The 20,812-nt window shown below is 41.6% G+C and overlaps 1 protein-coding gene across 1 annotated transcript in view; it reads right to left on the bottom strand.

Moving 5' to 3' along the window:
* Positions 1 to 2,488: 2,488 nt before the first annotated feature.
* LOC109033995 (uncharacterized) overlaps positions 2,489 to 20,812 on the bottom strand; it is a 146,142-nt gene continuing 127,818 nt past the window's right edge. Inside the window, 3 exon segments of the mRNA XM_019046884.2 lie at positions 2,489 to 6,870; positions 10,371 to 10,475; positions 10,478 to 10,576. Coding sequence (XP_018902429.2) covers positions 6,782 to 6,870; positions 10,371 to 10,475; positions 10,478 to 10,576 — 293 coding nt within the window. The 3' untranslated portion in view covers positions 2,489 to 6,781.

The following is a 20,812-nucleotide window of genomic DNA, read 5'->3' as shown; positions in this document are numbered from 1 at the left end:
AAGGGGTGCCTCCAGAAGGAAATCTCACGAGGAAACCAATGCAACTACTTTTAGAATCTCAAAGTTTTGCATAAACGGAGTTATAAGCTTTTAAAATTTCCAAATCTTGTCCGACCTCTCCCATTAACTCGATCCACCGTTCGGCGCTGTGCGAAGAAAAAACGACGTATACGGATTCAAAAGTTTCCAAATTTCTTCTAGAAAATTGTCATTTTTTAAGAAATTAATGAATATTTTTCCTTAAAATTTTCGGACTATTCAGATCAAATCATACGAATGCTCTGAAAAAATCAGGAGAAAAATGCTCATAAATATTATAAAAAATTCGTGATTTGTCAAAGGAAATTTGACAACACTTCTAGGCTCGTACGGTGTTTTTCCTTAGCACGGCAGCACTGAAAGCACGAAAAATGAATTTCCCTCTCAAAATATTTCGAATTTTAAGGAGATTTCTCAGTTCATGAAATGTTTGCTCTAATTCCCACCGAAAGCACACACGGAAGGCAACGAACACCTCGAAAAACTAAGCCAAGGGCTACGGCGCCCACTTTAATCCCGACGAATTTTCGCGGTGATACCGTGACCGACGACCGGTTCGAACTGGGACCGAAGCCATGTATTGTATATGTTATTGACCACGTGAGTACAATCCGCCGATACAGGTCCGACCCACCTATTGTGCATGGACCGATCCTGTGGCGCAACCAGTTCAGCGGCTGTTGAGTCTTGAATGGCGGCGCGGCGGCGTGGTCTTTGCTGCGGCTGGATGTCCCGGTTGTGGTTTTGAAATCGAATTCAGCCGTTTCCGCCGGTTGCTGAAATCCGCTGCACAGTGGACCGAGCCATTAGGAGAAGCCAGACAAAATTTGGAACCTTTAAATGCTAAAAACTCTGTTTATACAAAATTTTGATGTCCTAAAAGTGGTTCCATTGCTTGCCTCGTAAAATGTTCCACTTGCAGCACTCCTTGAAATGTAAAATGTGACAACATAAGTACCAAAATTTGTAGTTTTCGTCAATGATTTCATGTCCGACCTCCCTAATCGACTCGATCCACTGTGCGCCGTCTTTCAACCGCGATACAGACGATACGACAAAGAGGAAACATCCTATTAGACCGTCACAGTTTCAAGAATAGGATCCATCGCCTTTGAAAAATAAAAGTTGTAGGCACGCTAACCGTCCATGGTGTCTAGGGCAGGGAAAACCCGGAATTCATCCGGGAATGAAAAATTTCAGGGAAAATCAAGAAAAAATCAATCAAATCAAGAATCTGTTCGAAAAATAAGGAAAATTTTCTTCTAACACCTAGAAACCACTTTAAGATATGTCTTGTTACTCCTGAGCTGCCATTGCTGACCTCTTGAATCTTCAAATCGTCAGAGTAATAGAGAAGCTTTCATTGACTGGATAATAGAAGCATCAAAAATGCTTTGAAATTAAACATAAGAATGTGCGACTGAGAATTGGCTTAAAGATGAAAAAATCTAAGACTTCGAAGAATTTTATAGTTTTTCCCAAGGGAATTCTAGAGAAGGGGGAAAAACATTAATTTTTCATCTGGGAATGAGCTTCTAAAAATCAAGGAAAAATCAGGGAATGAGCGTGGTCAACATTTCTAGACACGACCATGGCTAACGCCAATTTTGTTGGATTGACTAACTGGTTCTCTGAGACATGTTCCAAATTAACAGCATCTTATTACGTTCAAGTTTCAAATCCTATAAGTAGCATTAGAATTGCTGCAATCTCAGTTTTCTGAATTTTGATTTCATCAGTGAATTGACTACAAGTGTTTAAATGATGAGGTATTTCAAGCTTTTAGACGATCGTTTTCCATACACGAGAAGATAAAAACAAATGGGCTTTGTGAAAGGTCATTAAATTGAAGGCTGTGTACTTTACTCTCTTAGAGTTAGAGATTGGTTCCAATACTCCCAAAAGCAATATGTGGGCGATTTGATATACTCACTATTTTAAATTCGAACGCGAAGATATGTTCCAGATATGTTTTTATTTTTTCTGAGGTTCGTTGTTATATTTCTATTTACATTTATTTGAGTCGTATCCCATGTATATTCTGAAAACTATAGCGGTTGAATTACCGTTACGCGCAAGCCAAGCGTGCTGCCTGCAATAACTTGGGTAGGCAAAATGAGCGGCTTTGGGGCCGTATTACTCACGTGTAGAAGTCTATCGGGATTCATTCTAAATCCATTAAAGTAGCGCATTAAAAATTGCTTCTATTAAAGGGTTTTTTTTTTTTTTTTTTAAGAAATATAAGTGAAGGCATACTGATCAGCATTCATAGCCTCACAAGTTGCTTACAGAACTTCGTTACGTTCAGTATTCGGGAATGAACCAAGGAGCGCATTGAGATTCCTACCGCCTCGTGTCTGACTTATTTATACCATGATATAATACCATTGAAAACTTGTTCAGTAGGTATTAGAAAAACCGAATGAGAAGAAATAAAAGAAAAACCAAATTCAATATCTTAAAATTACAAAGTATAATTTAGGTTTGTAACAAACGTATCGATAGAATTTTACAAAAATATTTACACTTTACAAAATTACAAAATATCCTACAACACTTAAACCTAATTCTTCAAATAGTTTTTGTAATTGTTCAGCATTCTATTTCGTTGCGTTACTCATTAACATAGGAATCATAGATGATTGTCTCTTTAAATGTATTTATATTTGGTCCTTATCAATTAATCAATTAATAGTGCAATGATAAATCTCATTTGTCAGCCGATTCAATCACTTAATTGGTATTCAGTTCAGAATTTAGGATGGTAACAATATCATCGGTAGCAAACATCAATTACGAAAATTATTGATTTTTCGATTAATTTTCACATTTGCATCTGAGTAAGAAAGAAATTCGGTTGATTAAAAATAACTTGAAGCTTAAGAATCATTGAAGTAGGTACATCACGGGGATAAAATATCTCATGATCTGAATTCATCAAATAACCTTGACCCTTACAGGTGTACGTACAGCCGATAAAGTACAAAGTTGATCGTATATTTTTCTTTACTTTTTCCAACAAAATTTCATCCCTATTTTAACACCATTTACGATGATAAAGGGCAGCACCATTTGAACCAGAAACAAATCCGTGATTGAACTAGACCTGAAAGGAATGCACTGAGAACAATTAAATCCATCATAACAAGAAGACGCACAGCTTCTTTTAGCAGTTTTTGATTGCTTAAGGAACAGAGGAACACATTCTTCACCTACAATTTTCTTCGTGCCAGCAACTGATTCTATTTTTAACAGGGAAACCTTCGACATCAAAAAGGAAGTTTTTAGGCGTCTCTCTCTTGACTGAGAAAATAATTTCTTCAACGCAATGGAGGCTGTTTTCTTGCGATAATGAACTCAATTTTTCTCAATGTATCTGAGTTGTCATAATATAATAACAAAATATTTACACAAATGGCAGTCGATACGTAGTATTTCAATAAGGATATTTCCCCAATATTTTAAACATCTATTTCATTCAATATTTTAAAAAGAATGTTAATAGTGAAATAAAAAGAAAAACTCGCTTCTTGGTTTGCGTCATTTATAAATTAATGTAATTCATGGTTGACAGGAGCACTAATCAGTTCTACTTTGTTGAATTTTGTTTGAGTTTCAATTAAAAATTTAAAACTTTCTCTTAAAACTTTATGCAAACAATTATTAAGATTGAAAAAAAAAGTATGCGGAAGAAATGCAATGTTTTGCTCGAGTTAAGTGTTTCTTGATTTCACGTCCATAAATTAACCTTTCATTCCGAGCATTACATCATGGTGGAAACCAAAAAGCTACAGCTACACCGACCAAAAGTTAGCGATCTTTTTGCTTACTACTGAGAAGAAAAGATATTCAATCTAGGTTCATGTGACGCTTAACATTAAAACACAAACATCGATGAGAAAATGGGGAAAAACTCAATAAAATATTGAGTACTTGTCAGGTCAAAAATCGTCCGAATACATCTTACTTTTTCGCGTTTACACATTTATTGATGACTTACTAATTTTAAAGGGAAGACTACTTGCTTCGACTTTTTTTCAATGAGCTCATTGATACTGCTCCGGCATTCTGGCTTAAGGATAGTCTAGTTTTATTGGACGGTCAATCTTTTATTACTTGATTTGACAGCTAGGTAAGCTGGCAAATCTATATTTATACATGAGGAGAGGAGCTTTTATTTACAAAAGTTGACATGAAGTTTGAAGCAGGAATAAAGTAACATTCAGTGAGCCCGGCTTAAAGCAGTAAGAAAATCAAGAGGGATTACGAGTAGTTAGTAAAAGTGTCGATACGCAGGTACATGACTGACTCAGAGGCAAATCTCGCAATTAAACAACACTGGATTTTTTCCACATGAATGTATCATACGCTTTCAGCTGTAGGAGTCTGAAATTGAAAGTCTGTTCTGACAAATATAGATCGTTTTACATACATCCAGGTATACGAAATCCAATGTTGCGAATTCTGATAGTGCCACTGGTTCACCGTAATTGCTGTTGTATTGTGGGAAAACACCTGAATTGAAAAGTGTCTTTCGATACTCACCAAGTTTGATTTTAATAAAGCCTTGCTCTTTGACAATTATTCGTTACTTTCAATAGTTGAAATCATTAAAAAAACTTTGTCAATATTGTTCCTATAACACGAAAAGGAGTAAAAATGACCGGATTGATAGCTATATTATATTCCTGGCGTTATTATTCGATCCATCATCTAGACTTATGATTTCAATACTTTAACTTTTTTTGAAAATCCTTTTATCGTCCTCATCAAACTTCCTGCGTTATTAAAAATTTCAAGAGCTGATATGGAGGAGTAGATCGCACTTTTTATCGTTCAAGCCCCTCGTGTTTAGGGGCCGCTCATGAAATACATAACGCTCTAAGGGGAGATGGGTTTCAGCGTGCGTTACGAGTGCTTTATATGGGATAGAGGGAAGTACAGGGTAGCATTATTGGTGCCTAGCGCCGATATGCCGAGAATTTTAGATGAAACATCGATACATAGTGGCAATTTTGTATACGAAATTCATTACAAAGCGCTAACTTAAGGGGAAGTCGATCAGGTTTTTTATATCGTGATGCAGACCCAGTGCTTCCATTCCCCGGAACTAGTTCCGAATTCTGGAACTTTAGAGATTTTCCTGAATTTTTCTCAAAACTTTTGGAATGCCCGAAATGATCCGGATCCTTTGCATTTTCCGGCACTTTCTCAGAACTTTTGAAAAAATCAAAAAGGAAGCCCGGAACTTTTGACGGTCATCGGGTGGGAGAAACTGGAACAAAAAAGTTCCGAACCCCGGAACTTTTGACGGAAATGGAATGGGAGCACTGTGCAGACCTGTGTTACGCGTGAGTTATACAGGGTACATATCTGGAGGGGGGGGGGAGGGTAAAAACTCCGATTAGCTGCGTGACGTATTTCATTACGAGCCCTTAAAGCAGGATATGAGCTAAGCATGTTTTTAAGTTGGACCGGTAAAAGCTGCGTTTTCACTTCCGAGTGATTCCACTTCCCTGAGCTTAGCGACGGCGAACTTGGTGAGTACGAGGGAAAGCACTCCTCAGACATTGAAGAAACGGAGCTGACTGGACTCAAGCAGAGGCCGGAGTGGACCTGCATTTCCGTGAAATCGATCAGTCAGTGTACGGATGGACACTTTTCAATTGGCACAAATTCATGCACGAACGCGGCGCGTTATTGCGTTTACATCAGCGTTGTCGTCCCGCGCTGTAAAATTCGCCTGATTTACATTGATTTCGATAGGAATTTTGGGAGGAAGTGACAACGCTGTTTGCATTCTGCTTGAGGGCGAGCCCAAGTCACAGCCGTGAGCGCATTGTGAGCAGCATCGCCAATGTGACGTCATAGGGAAAATACAAAAGCTGGTGGTGAGGCCGGAGGCGTCCGTCTTGATACGGTCGTGACGTAGAAATGTACATTAGCCAATCAGGCGCAGTCACTGGTCTGCAGCGTGTGCAAACAGAAAAAAATCCTCCGTCACACCTCGGTCCTCATGCAGAACACCAAAGTTTTCGGTCCAGATAACCGAGGATTTCGGTTTTAGGAAACGAGTTCCGGTACAAATAACCGAATTCTTCAAAGAATCGTGCCTATGTAAGTTTACGTAATTCTAAAATGAGACGGGAGATTCGTCATCTTGAATCTTGCCTTTACTTTCAATGCCAAAGTAAAGAAAGATTCTCTTCTAACGCGCTACACAAGTGCGAAAACTTATTTGGCGGCCTGCTCTGCTGTGAAGTCTCAGTATGTTGATTATAAAAAACGGTAATCGAACCGGAGTTTGGTTCCATCACTGGAAAAAACACATTGGATCTAGAGTCTGGAATCTTAAAAACATCGACAAGAAAAAATACTCTTGATTCAATCGGATTTTAGCTTAAATCATGAACCAAGCCACTTAATTTGAGCGGATCTCCTTTTGATTTAAGCAAAAATCTGATTTAATCAAGGGTATTTTTTCTTGTCAATGTTTTTAAGAGTCTGGACTCTAGATCCAATGTGTTTTTTTTTCCAGTGATTACGGAAAACTTCGGTCACCAGGATCGAAAACGTTGGAGTTCCGTCGAACCAAAGTTTCTTTCTCTAGAATGACCCATCTTTGCAACAGATTCCTTTAAACCCGTGTAGAAATACGCATTCCTCGGCTCGCTGCCACCTTTTGTATTTTCTCTATGGAGTGGCGAAGATGCTACAAATGAATCGGATGAGCTGCTCAGGCTCAGAGCAACGCGTCGACAGCATGGATGACGCCATTCGTCGCTGGGATGTTCCTCGTTATCACGTGCGCCGAGTTCACTTTCACTCGTCCTGAAAACAAAAAAAAGAAAAAAAGTCGAAAATATGAGTATGAAACTTTAACTGGGAAAACGCATCTCGCGTGCTGTTATGAAAAAGATGAAAAAGATGAAAAAGTATACCGAAACACGCATATTGTTGAATAAGTTTATTGGCTTGGATGCATTTCAGGCTTAGCCCATCTTCAGCAAGCAGTTAAAACAAAACACAGAAACAAGTTAAATACAGTAATGAATTGTCACAATGCATGATGGAGAGGAATAACGAGAGGCAAAGCGAACTAAAACACTTGGGAACTGGTCAATAAATGAAAAAAATGTTAAAAGATGTTTAAAAAATCAGTGGGAATAGCTGATAGAGTTAGCAGAAAATATAGTAAACAAAATAAAGTACAGAGTGAGTATGCGTGTTTCGGTATATTTTTTCATCTTTTTCATCTTTATGAAACTTTACATGATAAACCATTATCTTCGCCGAATAAAAAAAAAATCTTGGTTACGAGAACCGATAAATTTAACATGCGCGTTTTAAGTAAAAGGACTGAACCAATCTTTTCGGTTGAAAGAGCCTTTCAGTTCGGTGAACCAAAGTTTCGATTTATCAAACCGAGGGAAAACTTCTTGGTTCATACAGAACTTGTTCTATTATTGGTCATAGCAGAGCGAGACAAAATAAAATGCCTTCACTTATCAGGATATGCAATCAGCACATCCTTCAAGCACGAATAGTTGCATTAAGGTGCTATAATTCTCTGTTTTGTGAACACAGACTTCGGTTTGTTGGCTTGAGCACTCATTTCACCGAAGTTCAGCTCTGTCGTCAACGAAGGAGGTCCATACGTGCACGGGTGAGGTTTTATTCTTCGAACCGACCAGCGCCTATTGAATTTATAGATTCGTATTATAACCGAGATTTTTTCCTCCGTGCAGGTGCTGGGCGGATAAAATTTTCGGGTAAGAGGTGGAAGGAGGGCAAAAGTTGCTGAAAGGACGCTAACTTGCTGAGAAGGTGAAGAATTTCAAAAATCTTAAAAATCCTCTAAAACTGATTGTAATAGACTGATTTAGTCGCTGATTCATTCGATATATGTATAGCGACACGGTAATTGAAATCTAATCGGCCCGTTTGCGTTTTGATTAGAATTGCCTCACTTTGAAAGCGAAGTATTTTTTGAATTTTTTGAGATTGAGGATATGCCTTTGTTTACAATTGAGCTAGCTGATATATCGATCTATCGAGTGACGAAATCACTAAATCAGTCCAAGAAAAGTTTAAGCATGGTGCAAGGAAACATCCAAATTATACTATTTCTGTTATGATACATCCACTCGAATCCTCTCCCCCTCTTTCCCCCCTCTTTTCCCCTCTTTCCCCCCTCTTTCCCCCCTCTGTCCCCCTTTTCCCCCGCTTTCCCCCGCTTTCCCCCGCTTTCCCCCGCTTTCCCCCGCTTTCCCCCGCTTTCCCCCTCTTTTCCCCCTCTTTCCGCCTCTATCCCCCTCTTTCCCTCCCTCCCTCTCTCTCTTCTCTTTCCCCTGCCCCTTTTTTTACATTTAATTTGAGTGTGAAAATTGTTCTGACTGGGAATGTTCAATAATATCGCAGATTTGTCGACATTTCACGGCTACTTTTATTTGCACAATTTCAGCCATGAGATTGAAGAACAGTATACAGTAGACTCGTGCGGAAGCATCGTTTTCGCGGCGGACACGAAGTGAACGAATCGCAATCAGAGTGGACTTAATTAAATGTCCCTGGCTGGACATGTTTTGGAAGAAGTCCAGGAAACAGTAACGAAGTACGACGGAACAATAAAGAAATAGAGCCCCTCGCTCCGGTCCCTCGCCATTTTGGGCAGGTCAGTTCCAGAGTTGGAGGCGAAATTTGTAGCAAGATCGATCGATACTATCAATAAGTCTTCTCAGCCAGCGTTTAATTGACGCATGATGCTATTCGTGCAATAAACAAAACAAAAAAAGATTTGCAACGTTGCTAAGACGTAGAACTTTTCCGTAATTAGTCAAAGAGTGAAACTGCGTGTGCGGTGCGATATTATTATTTTCTTGTGGGCAATTTTAGGGGGATTCTCCGAGGCTCTAAATTATATTGAGAATTTACACCAGCAACATTTGGACCAAAATAGATTTTTGGAGGGGTTCAGTGCTCCGGAAAGAATCGATTATTTAGCACAGGTTTAAATGGAGAAAATTCCGTTGCTGCCAAACCCTGGTAAAAATTAGCGATAAGGGCTGCGTTTCAAAATACCATAGGAATTCTTATAGCCGACTAAAGAAGGCTACAGAAAATCATATAGCTGGCTGTAGAATGCGGAGAAAATCATACGGCCGGGCTATACGAAGCGATAAAAAATTATGCAGCCGGGCTATAGTTCTAATCGCCGGGCTTTACACTTTATCGCCTGGATGTTGCTTTTTGGTCATCGATTATAAAAGGCTATAAGAAATTGTGTAGAAATTTGTATGCTTTGGAAATCATTAAGTTTGATACGGAACCACCTTAATATTTACAAAACACACATTATATTTTCCTTTAATACATATTTTTTTTCATCAATTAAAATGAGAATAATCCATACAGGATGTGCAAACATTTCAAAATCATGAGTTGAATAACGCTGACTCCGCCAGATTAAATATTAGAGCCTAACACAAAGCGGAGCGGCGACGCACTGGCGCCTACAAACCTAACAGGGATACTTCACGCATTGCGCAACGCGTGAAGTATCCCTGTTAGGTTTGTAGGCGCCAATGCGCGTTTCGCGCTGGCTGCTCGCCTGCCGCGCCGCAGCATGCCACGGCGCTTGAAGCAACTATTTCGCACCAGAGGTATTGCACAGTATCATACAAAACTGAAGGGGCTCTAATATATTAGTAATGGCAGACATCCATCAAAAGGGCGGAGCTTTCCTCGCAAAATAAATCAAGATACTACGGCCCAAAAAGAGAACAGTATTCCAAAAACTCACTAAGTCCTAGCATCCGTAATTAGTGACGTTTAGCATACACTTTATCGCCTGGCTGTTGCTTAATCGCCATCGGCTATAAAAGGCTATAGGAAATTGTGTAGCCGGCTATAGAAGATATTGGAAATCTTACAGCCGGCTGTAGATCTATGGTATTTTGGAACACAGATTCTACTGCCAATTTTTACCAGGGAACCGCTGGCCCCGCGTCTATCGTCCTCATTTGGACTGCATTTTGCAACTGGGAACTACAATATCTGACTCATTTCTAAAATCACTTATCTGCATATGAAAATAAATGAAACATATGTCGTTCTAAAGTGAGTTGTAAATTGTAGTTCCTAATTGCAAAATTTAGTCCAACTATGGAAATATTATTTAGAACTCACCAGCTGCATTGCAGACGGTGACTTAAAATCACTTATCTGCATAGGAAAACTAACGACACGTACATCGCTCGAAAGTAAATGGTAAATTGTAGTTCCTAATTGAAAAATTAGGTCTAATCATGAAAATACGATTCAGAACTCACCAGCTTCATTGTAGACGGTGACTTGCCGTGCCTCGTCCATGGTACTCCTGACTTGGTAGTACTTCATTCCCGCGCTGTACAGCGCTCCCGGGAGGGTATGCTTCAAACGAACGCCTTGGCCAAATTCCTGTCCCCGGTGAGTTTGTCCAGCTCCAGTTCGGGGAACGCCCGGTCGATAGGAGCGAACACTGTATATGTTTTCGTCCCTGCAATAGAGAAACGCGGTTGTTCAGAACTGCATGTACTGGTGCACTGTTATGCAATTGATTCCGAACTAACAAGAGTAATATTTCGAGCGGCGCTGAGGCTCCTGCCGTGCGCCGTGGCTTTGCTACCGACAGCTTCGCTGTGGTTTATTAACGTCCGAATCATGTTGGGTTCCGACTTTGTCGGTGCCTTTCAATTCAAGCAGCGTTACCAGATTTTATAAGTGTGCTGAGAGGAATCGGATTCATTACGACACTTTCCCTAGCAGTTGAGTGATTTAATGACAAGATTTAAGATAATGAAAATTATTTTATAATTTGAAAGTTTTACGTTACCATTTTTATCAGTTTTCATGCTGTGCCAAAATTTTTTGTTTTTACCTTTTCCTCCTGATCTCCGGTGATAACCCATACCGTACCACGATGTGAATGTAAATATAGTGCGTAATTACTTTTAGTTTGTGGCTTTAAATCGGTTTTAAACGTGAGGCAAAGAGGAACCACGGAGTGATCGGAAGACCTGATGATGGTATACTCAGATACCGAAATGGCCATCGTCATTTAAAAAAGAAAAAAAAAGCAGGAGATCAGGAAAAAAAGGTAGAAACAAAATATTATTTTAGTTTGTGGCGAGGAAAGTCACCGTGATGAATTATTTCTGGCCGTTTTGAATATTTCAATAAGGTGGACTCACAGTTTTTGCCCAATGCATTCTGGATATGAACGATTCATTTCAAACTTTAACCATCAAGTAGAATGTTCAATTGTTCATGGAAAATCGAAATTTCAGTCTGTAGATCAATGATTAAGGAATGTTCGTGCCAGAACTCATATTCAAAAATCTAAACATATCGACGGCCAAACTGTAAAGATGTGTATCTCGGTTTCGGTGTTTCGAAATCTCCGCTCCCCTCATTTTTTTAAAAACGATACCGAACCAACATCATGGCTTGAAGTTTCCACAAAATATTTTTGATGAGAAGAGGAAAAATCTCTGAAATGTTTAGAAAAATGACGTTCAGAAGTTTTCCATGAAGAAAATAATGTAAGACAGGCAGGGCAGGATTTACCTGATTGCCTCCCATGGCCCGCCTGTATTTTGCCGCTCCCTTCTCATTCGTTTTGAAACATCAATAAAAACCGTTCCAAAGTTCTGTAAACCTATCTCTGTGTAGACAAGGCCTTCCTTAATAAGAAATGAACGAAAAAATTATGAAAGAACAAACTTAAACGTAGTTTAATGATTTTAACTTCCACCGCCGCGCCGCGCAGACTACACTGAGCTTGGCGCAATGCGTGAGGTATTCCGACAGTCTTGAAGGCGCTAAGCGTTTTACGCTGACTGCAGTGACCGCACTGTGTTTGATTCAATGCGTGAAGTATTCGTGCAGTCTTGTATGCGCTAATATGTTTTACATGCCGACCGCCAATTTTTAGATCAAATTTCGAACAAAATCCTCCAAAAACTTGAAGGAGAAATACTCACAGTAGTGTATATATGAGGATATGCCCACACTTGACCTTTGACATTTAAGGCGACACCAGAGGGAATCGGTGTGACATCACTAGCGACTGGTTAATTGTTGCGGGTTGCCTACCTATCGTTACCAGTGTTGTAAAATTGTGCAGAAAAATGTTGATTATTACCAGTGTTGTAAAATTGTGCAGAAAAATCGGAATTAATTTACGGTGAGGGGTGGGGTATGGTGCATGATTTTCCAACCATGGTGTGACGTCACTAGCGACTGTTGCGGGTTCCCTACCTATCACCCACGTTGTCAGTCTGTGCAGAAAAATCCGAATTATTTCGCGATGAAGGATGGGTGATGAATGTTTTAGTGGATGATCTGTCAACAATGTTTTATGTTGCGAGGTGTTGTAAAATTGTACAGAATAATCTGAATTATTGTAGGATGAGGGGTGGGGTATGGTGCATGATTTTCCAACCATGGTGTGACGTCACTAGCGACTGGTTAATTGTTGCGGGTTGCCTACCTATCGTTACCACTGTTGTAAAATTGTGCAGAAAAATCGGAATTAATTTACGGTGTTGATTGGGTGATGGGTGTTTTAGCGGATGATATGTCAACAATGTTTTCATGCTATGACGTCACTATCGTTGTGAAATTGAGCGGGAAAATTTGAATTAATTACGGGTGATGGGTATTTTAGTGTATAAAATGGCAGCCGTCTTTTCATGCTGTGACGACACCAACCAATCAACGTTGAGAAATTGAGCGGGAAAATTTGAATTAATGACGGGTGTTGCTACGGTTATAGTATATGATATGGTAACAATGTTTTCATGTTGCGAGGACACCAGTGTTGTAAAATTGAGCGGGAAAATATGATTTAACCCGGAGTCGGGTATTGATTAGTGTACGGTGTATGGCATCCGTGTTTACTGTTGCGGGTTGCCTAAACGTGAAGGGGCTACCATTAGCTTTTTTAAACCACAACCGTTTAATCCTTATGGGCTACCTACCTACCCACCCGAGCGAAGCATGATATGTTAGAGTCAACAATTTGCCTGTGAATTAGGCGGGAAATTTGAAGGAGCAGACGTTGCAAAAAATCTGCAAAAACCTATCTTCACAGGGTTTTTCATGTGCCATGAGTCCTTTACCGTGACGATATCTGCTCTATTAGCAATCATACACAGTACAACCATTCGGGTAAATACGTTTGACCAATGACCTGCATCATTTTACGTGACGTCATGCGAAGCATCCATTATGTGTCGTCACCCCACCCAGCTAGCGACCTTACCCGCTCTACTAGGAATTATACACAGGAGGAGGACCGAGGTTCTCCCATAAATTCGTAGCGGGTTGCCTATCCATCCGGGGGAATACGATTGAGTGTCATCACTCTAAGCATCCATTCTATGACGTCACCCTGTTGTATACCACAGTATCAACGTTGTATGATCGTAAAAAACTTATACCACGCTATACGTGAGATGATAGAAAATTCGGGTTTAAGTATCGATAGCGGAGACTAGAGGGGCTAATGAGTCGAACTCTAGGTGCGACAAGTATAATGCTCTCATCGCGGAGATGTGGATTCGAAGTTGACAATTATTTTGAATACCGCGGTGATGTGCGTATGTCTGCGGTTCGATTGTTGATTCGTTATCGAAAGACCTTGTTCGATAAAAAGCATTGTCGAGATAGGGATTCATCGATCGAGTTCTGTCGATAACGATTCAACAATCGACCCGGTCGCGCGACTGCGCGAGCCCATATTCAAGGTCGGCCAGTTCTCGCTACTCATTTTCCTGTTAGAGTGTCATTCGGAAACCACACATGTTCCACACAAACTACTCATTCACTTAGCTCCTTTCACCATACATATAACTGATGAAAAATCACGAATGACTCTGGAAAGTATCACTACTTATACGGGGTTTTCGCGGTAACTCTCATTCGATAATCTCCAAATATCCGTTCCCAGTGATGCCATCCTTCGACAAGTTTCAACTTGTCTCGATCAACTTCCCTATAATATATTTCTGATTCCCACGGTTTGGCAATAGCCGAGGACCTGCGGTCCCGCTCATTTAAACGCGTGGTGCTGGTGCGGGTGTGAAAGCCATCAATAATTTTCGATTATTTAAACGGTGATGTTTCTAGTCAGTTGTCGACCATCATCCTCATCTAAATCGATATGATCCGTTTTGAATTTGGAAAATGAGTCATTTTTCCTTTCTTTTTGAGACAAGTGAAACACTGATGGGGTATGAACCACGACGGGATGTGCAAATTCTCGTTCCCTGATTGCTCCCGCCCGGGGAACACCGGTAGACAAATGATGTTTCAGTATCATGAGCCTTGGCTGCATTGGCTAGAGGAATCGATGGAGCTCGGATGAGGGGGAGAAAAAAAACAAGAAGAGATTCGTTTATCACATACAGCAGCAGATTTATTGATATAAAAAGGAACATGAGTATTGTATATTTGCCACACACACTTTCATACTGTGCTATGAACCGTCGAGATCATGATGGGTCAAATTGAAACCGTGCTTTATACTCATCACTTTCCTAACGATTAAATGACGACACTGGTTTTTCAATTCGCAAAGAGCATAGGGGAAAACCATCATCGGAAAAGTCTTAACATCAAACGAGCCAGTGTCTAAAGCGCTCACAAAATTTGAAATTGAAGCGTTGTCCAAATACTGACATTTTCTTAATACTAAATCACAAGTTTCGGAAAAAAGTTTTTGAAATTTTTGCTGATTGTCAACAGCTTTGATCACTACTGCGCTAATCGATGGAGCGAGTTTCTTCAATTCTTTCCACGCCTTCTCTTGAAGCGCTATTTCTCTCGGACACTTACGATGAGATGAATTTTTCTGACCGAGTACAAGACTTTTCCGTCCCAGAATCCTGCCAAACTTCAAAAATCTTGATACGGTCCCGAGATAGCGCGTCTCCCCAAAGTCGCTGTCCCCCTCAAAATACGCATCGATGTCCTTGTCCCAGCGTGTAAGCTCTCTCCACTCGCTCGGCTTAAGGGCGACCATGTTTTGAACTGTAGCGTAATTGTAAAATTTGATGATCGGAGTAAACTGTTCATTACAACTATAACCGATCACTATCTGCTGTTCACCGTTCGGGGTCAGGAAAAAAGATGAGTTTCCCATCGTTTTCGATACGATAGGGCCTCTGCACACACCACGACCGGGTTTTATCGGAGACATGCTCGAAATTTGATAACAAATCACTTCGAGCGACCCGAGCTGACAGCAAAAGCGGACCACACCGACGAAAAAACGAACAGAAAATGGTCGCTGGTGTGTAACAATCCACGGTAAGAAGACATCGTGATCCAGGAGGAGGAGAAAGAGAAGGAGGAGGAGGAGAGGGGTCTGCAACACGCATTTACAACGTATCAGATCGACTATCCACTCAAATGAAGGCGCCCTCGTCCCGAGTCGCTCACATTCAAAGCCTCAGTGTCAAGGTATGATCATCATCGAGTATCGATTTTATCCCATTTGAACCTATGATAAAGAATCGATTATGCACATGGTGCTCGTTACGATCGATATTTTTCAAAGGTTTAAACGGCATAGCAATCGATACATCGCAAAGCATGCCAGGACACTGGAAACCGTATGTATGTATAACCCGCTTTCACGGTGCACTAAGGCGCTCTGCGACGCCCACTCTCCACAGCAATCTGTCATGGAAGAGATCCTCCGGGAGCTGGCATCTCTCCATCTCATGCCCTCTACCCACCGTTTGGCTGGACGCCCTCTCTGTCGCCTACCTGTCAATCGATACATCGCAAAGCCCACCACACACTACTGCAAAGTCCATAGCCGTCTTCATCCCGCAAACAGTACCATGCAGCAACACCAGATTGCCTATTCGTTCAAATCAAGGCGGTATCATCCCGAGGATAGCCCCGGGCAAGGCTTTCACGTTATAAAACCAAACTTTTCAGTCCGGGAGAGGGTACCCAACGAGCTAGCTATCGCCTCTATTTCGTCCATTCCATACCCTCAAATATGGCGTCACTAGTGAGGTGTAATAATCGACTATCGATTATTGTGGTGTTCGATCTCGTGTCATATCAATCGATACATCGCAAAGGGAACCAACGCAAACGGCAACAGATTGCCTATGAAGCTGTGATAAAGAATCGATTATTGGGGTGTTCGATCTCGTGTCATTTCCATCGATACATTGCAAAGGGAGCCAGCGCAAACGGTATCAGATTGCCTATGAAGCTGTGATAAAGAATCGATTATTGCGGTGTTCGATCTCGTGTCATTTCCATCGATACATCGCAAAGGGAGCTGTGATAAAGAATCGATTATTCCGGTGTTCGATCTCGTATCATATCAATCGAACCAGTCTCATAACGCAATCGCATCAGATTGCCTATGAAGCTGTGATAAAGAATCGATCATTGCAGTGTTCGATCTCGTGACATAGGTTTGAATATCATATCAATCGATATATCGCAAAGGGAACCAGACTTATAACACAATCGGTATCAGATTGCCTATCCACTCAAATGAAGGCTGTCTCGTCTCGAGGATACGCCGTAACAGTTTGGTCCAATCTCCCGTACCACGGGGATTCCCCCTCTTCCTATCCTCTCGGTGGAAGGGTTCGCACATGGTCCACGAAATCATTGGAAATCGAAGCAAAATCGATCGACTTCGACCGGGTGAGATGTCATATTCTGCGCATTCAAATCGAAGAAACGTGATGGAAATCGTTACTGATCGAACAACCGATTCGTGATGAGACAACACAAACAACGAGAAAAGAGCAGGCGCTCAAGCATATGATGGTGAAAATTGGTCATAGTCGATGCCAATCGAAGCTATATCGATAGGAATCGGTGAAAAATCTATGAGCCTCTCCACTAATCGGAGGCAAGAGAGCGAAGTTCTTCGCTTAAAATGCACAATCAAGGTTGGTTCCCAGCATTCACCATCATCTCATCATCTACCTTCGCCTCGTCAGAACTCAATGAACATTAGTGAAAATCGATACCGCCCACACAAGAAATCGATACCACCCACACAAGCAATCGATTGAATTCGATCCTGGTAAGCTGCTACCAAGAATCGATTTCCATCTTTCTCACCTCTCGCTGCGAGATCCGAGCATGGTTCACGAAGACAGCATCGAGATAAATGCACGAGTATCACCGTAAATCTAGTTCTAATCGATTGAAATCGATAGAAAATCGATAAAACGCTCCCGCAATTCGGGGTGAGAGAGCTATATTATTCGCATGCAAATCGAGTTTATTCGATGAAAAATAATGTGAATCAATACCGATCGAGCAAACATCTATCATGTTCATCGTTAAGACCGGGGTGATCGCACGATTGAACGTTCGATTCTATCGATAGGAGCCGATCAGATCGGGTCAGATCATTCGATTCGCTGATCCGATCACGAAGCGCCCGATCAGTCTTTCCCCTTCGCCTTGAGCGAAGCTCAAACGAAGGGGAAAGACGGGTGATCGGGCGCTTCGTGATCGGATCAGCGAATCGAATGATCTGACCCGATCTGATCGGCTCCTATCGATAGAATCGAACGTTCAATCGTGCGATCACCCCGGTCTTAACGATGAACATGATAGATGTTTGCTCGATCGGTATTGATTCACATTATTTTTCATCGAATAAACTCGATTTGCATGCGAATAATATAGCTCTCTCACCCCGAATTGCGGGAGCGTTTTATCGATTTTCTATCGATTTCAATCGATTAGAACTAGATTTACGGTGATACTCGTGCATTTATCTCGATGCTGTCTTCGTGAACCATGCTCGGATCTCGCAGCGAGAGGTGAGAAAGATGGAAATCGATTCTTGGTAGCAGCTTACCAGGATCGAATTCAATCGATTGCTTGTGTGGGTGGTATCGATTTCTTGTGTGGGCGGTATCGATTTTCACTAATGTTCATTGAGTTCTGACGAGGCGAAGGTAGATGATGAGATGATGGTGAATGCTGGGAACCAACCTTGATTGTGCATTTTAAGCGAAGAACTTCGCTCTCTTGCCTCCGATTAGTGGAGAGGCTCATAGATTTTTCACCGATTCCTATCGATATAGCTTCGATTGGCATCGACTATGACCAATTTTCACCATCATATGCTTGAGCGCCTGCTCTTTTCTCGTTGTTTGTGTTGTCTCATCACGAATCGGTTGTTCGATCAGTAACGATTTCCATCACGTTTCTTCGATTTGAATGCGCAGAATATGACATCTCACCCGGTCGAAGTCGATCGATTTTGCTTCGATTTCCAATGATTTCGTGGACCATGTGCGAACCCTTCCACCGAGAGGATAGGAAGAGGGGGAATCCCCGTGGTACGGGAGATTGGACCAAACTGTTACGGCGTATCCTCGAGACGAGACAGCCTTCATTTGAGTGGATAGGCAATCTGATACCGATTGTGTTATAAGTCTGGTTCCCTTTGCGATATATCGATTGATATGATATTCAAACCTATGTCACGAGATCGAACACTGCAATGATCGATTCTTTATCACAGCTTCATAGGCAATCTGATGCGATTGCGTTATGAGACTGGTTCGATTGATATGATACGAGATCGAACACCGGAATAATCGATTCTTTATCACAGCTCCCTTTGCGATGTATCGATGGAAATGACACGAGATCGAACACCGCAATAATCGATTCTTTATCACAGCTTCATAGGCAATCTGATACCGTTTGCGCTGGCTCCCTTTGCAATGTATCGATGGAAATGACACGAGATCGAACACCCCAATAATCGATTCTTTATCACAGCTTCATAGGCAATCTGTTGCCGTTTGCGTTGGTTCCCTTTGCGATGTATCGATTGATATGACACGAGATCGAACACCACAATAATCGATAGTCGATTATTACACCTCACTAGTGACGCCATATTTGAGGGTATGGAATGGACGAAATAGAGGCGATAGCTAGCTCGTTGGGTACCCTCTCCCGGACTGAAAAGTTTGGTTTTATAACGTGAAAGCCTTGCCCGGGGCTATCCTCGGGATGATACCGCCTTGATTTGAACGAATAGGCAATCTGGTGTTGCTGCATGGTACTGTTTGCGGGATGAAGACGGCTATGGACTTTGCAGTAGTGTGTGGTGGGCTTTGCGATGTATCGATTGACAGGTAGGCGACAGAGAGGGCGTCCAGCCAAACGGTGGGTAGAGGGCATGAGATGGAGAGATGCCAGCTCCCGGAGGATCTCTTCCATGACAGATTGCTGTGGAGAGTGGGCGTCGCAGAGCGCCTTAGTGCACCGTGAAAGCGGGTTATACATACATACGGTTTCCAGTGTCCTGGCATGCTTTGCGATGTATCGATTGCTATGCCGTTTAAACCTTTGAAAAATATCGATCGTAACGAGCACCATGTGCATAATCGATTCTTTATCATAGGTTCAAATGGGATAAAATCGATACTCGATGATCATCATACCTTGACACTGAGGCTTTGAATGTGAGCGACTCGGGACGAGGGCGCCTTCATTTGAGTGGATAGTCGATCTGATACGTTGTAAATGCGTGTTGCAGACCCCTCTCCTCCTCCTCCTTCTCTTTCTCCTCCTCCTGGATCACGATGTCTTCTTACCGTGGATTGTTACACACCAGCGACCATTTTCTGTTCGTTTTTTCGTCGGTGTGGTCCGCTTTTGCTGTCAGCTCGGGTCGCTCGAAGTGATTTGTTATCAAATTTCGAGCATGTCTCCGATAAAACCCGGTCGTGGTGTGTGCAGAGGCCCTATCGTATCGAAAACGATGGGAAACTCATCTTTTTTCCTGACCCCGAACGGTGAACAGCAGATAGTGATCGGTTATAGTTGTAATGAACAGTTTACTCCGATCATCAAATTTTACAATTACGCTACAGTTCAAAACATGGTCGCCCTTAAGCCGGCGAGTGGAGAGAGCTTACACGCTGGGACAAGGACATCGATGCGTATTTTGAGGGGGACAGCGACTTTGGGGAGACGCGCTATCTCGGGACCGTATCAAGATTTTTGAAGTTTGGCAGGATTCTGGGACGGAAAAGTCTTGTACTCGGTCAGAAAAATTCATCTCATCGTAAGTGTCCGAGAGAAATAGCGCTTCAAGAGAAGGCGTGGAAAGAATTGAAGAAACTCGCTCCATCGATTAGCGCAGTAGTGATCAAAGCTGTTGACAATCAGCAAAAATTTCAAAAACTTTTTTCCGAAACTTGTGATTTAGTATTAAGAAAATGTCAGTATTTGGACAACGCTTCAATTTCAAATTTTGTGAGCGCTTTAGACACTGGCTCGTTTGATGTTAAGACTTTTCCGATGATGGTTTTCCCCTATGCTCTTTGCGAATTGAAAAACCAGTGTCGTCATTTAATCGTTAGGAAAGTGATGAGTATAAAGCACGGTTTCAATTTGACCCATCATGATCTCGACGGTTCATAGCACAGTATGAAAGTGTGTGTGGCAAATATACAATACTCATGTTCCTTTTTATATCAATAAATCTGCTGCTGTATGTGATAAACGAATCTCTTCTTGTTTTTTTTCTCCCCCTCATCCGAGCTCCATCGATTCCTCTAGCCAATGCAGCCAAGGCTCATGATACTGAAACATCATTTGTCTACCGGTGTTCCCCGGGCGGGAGCAATCAGGGAACGAGAATTTGCACATCCCGTCGTGGTTCATACCCCATCAGTGTTTCACTTGTCTCAAAAAGAAAGGA

Source organism: Bemisia tabaci, chromosome 7 (assembly GCF_918797505.1).
Source record: "Bemisia tabaci chromosome 7, PGI_BMITA_v3".
NCBI classification, from domain to species: domain Eukaryota; kingdom Metazoa; phylum Arthropoda; class Insecta; order Hemiptera; family Aleyrodidae; genus Bemisia; species Bemisia tabaci.
Note: the sequence above shows the minus strand (reverse complement) of the source record. Positions and strands in the feature narration are given on the sequence as shown.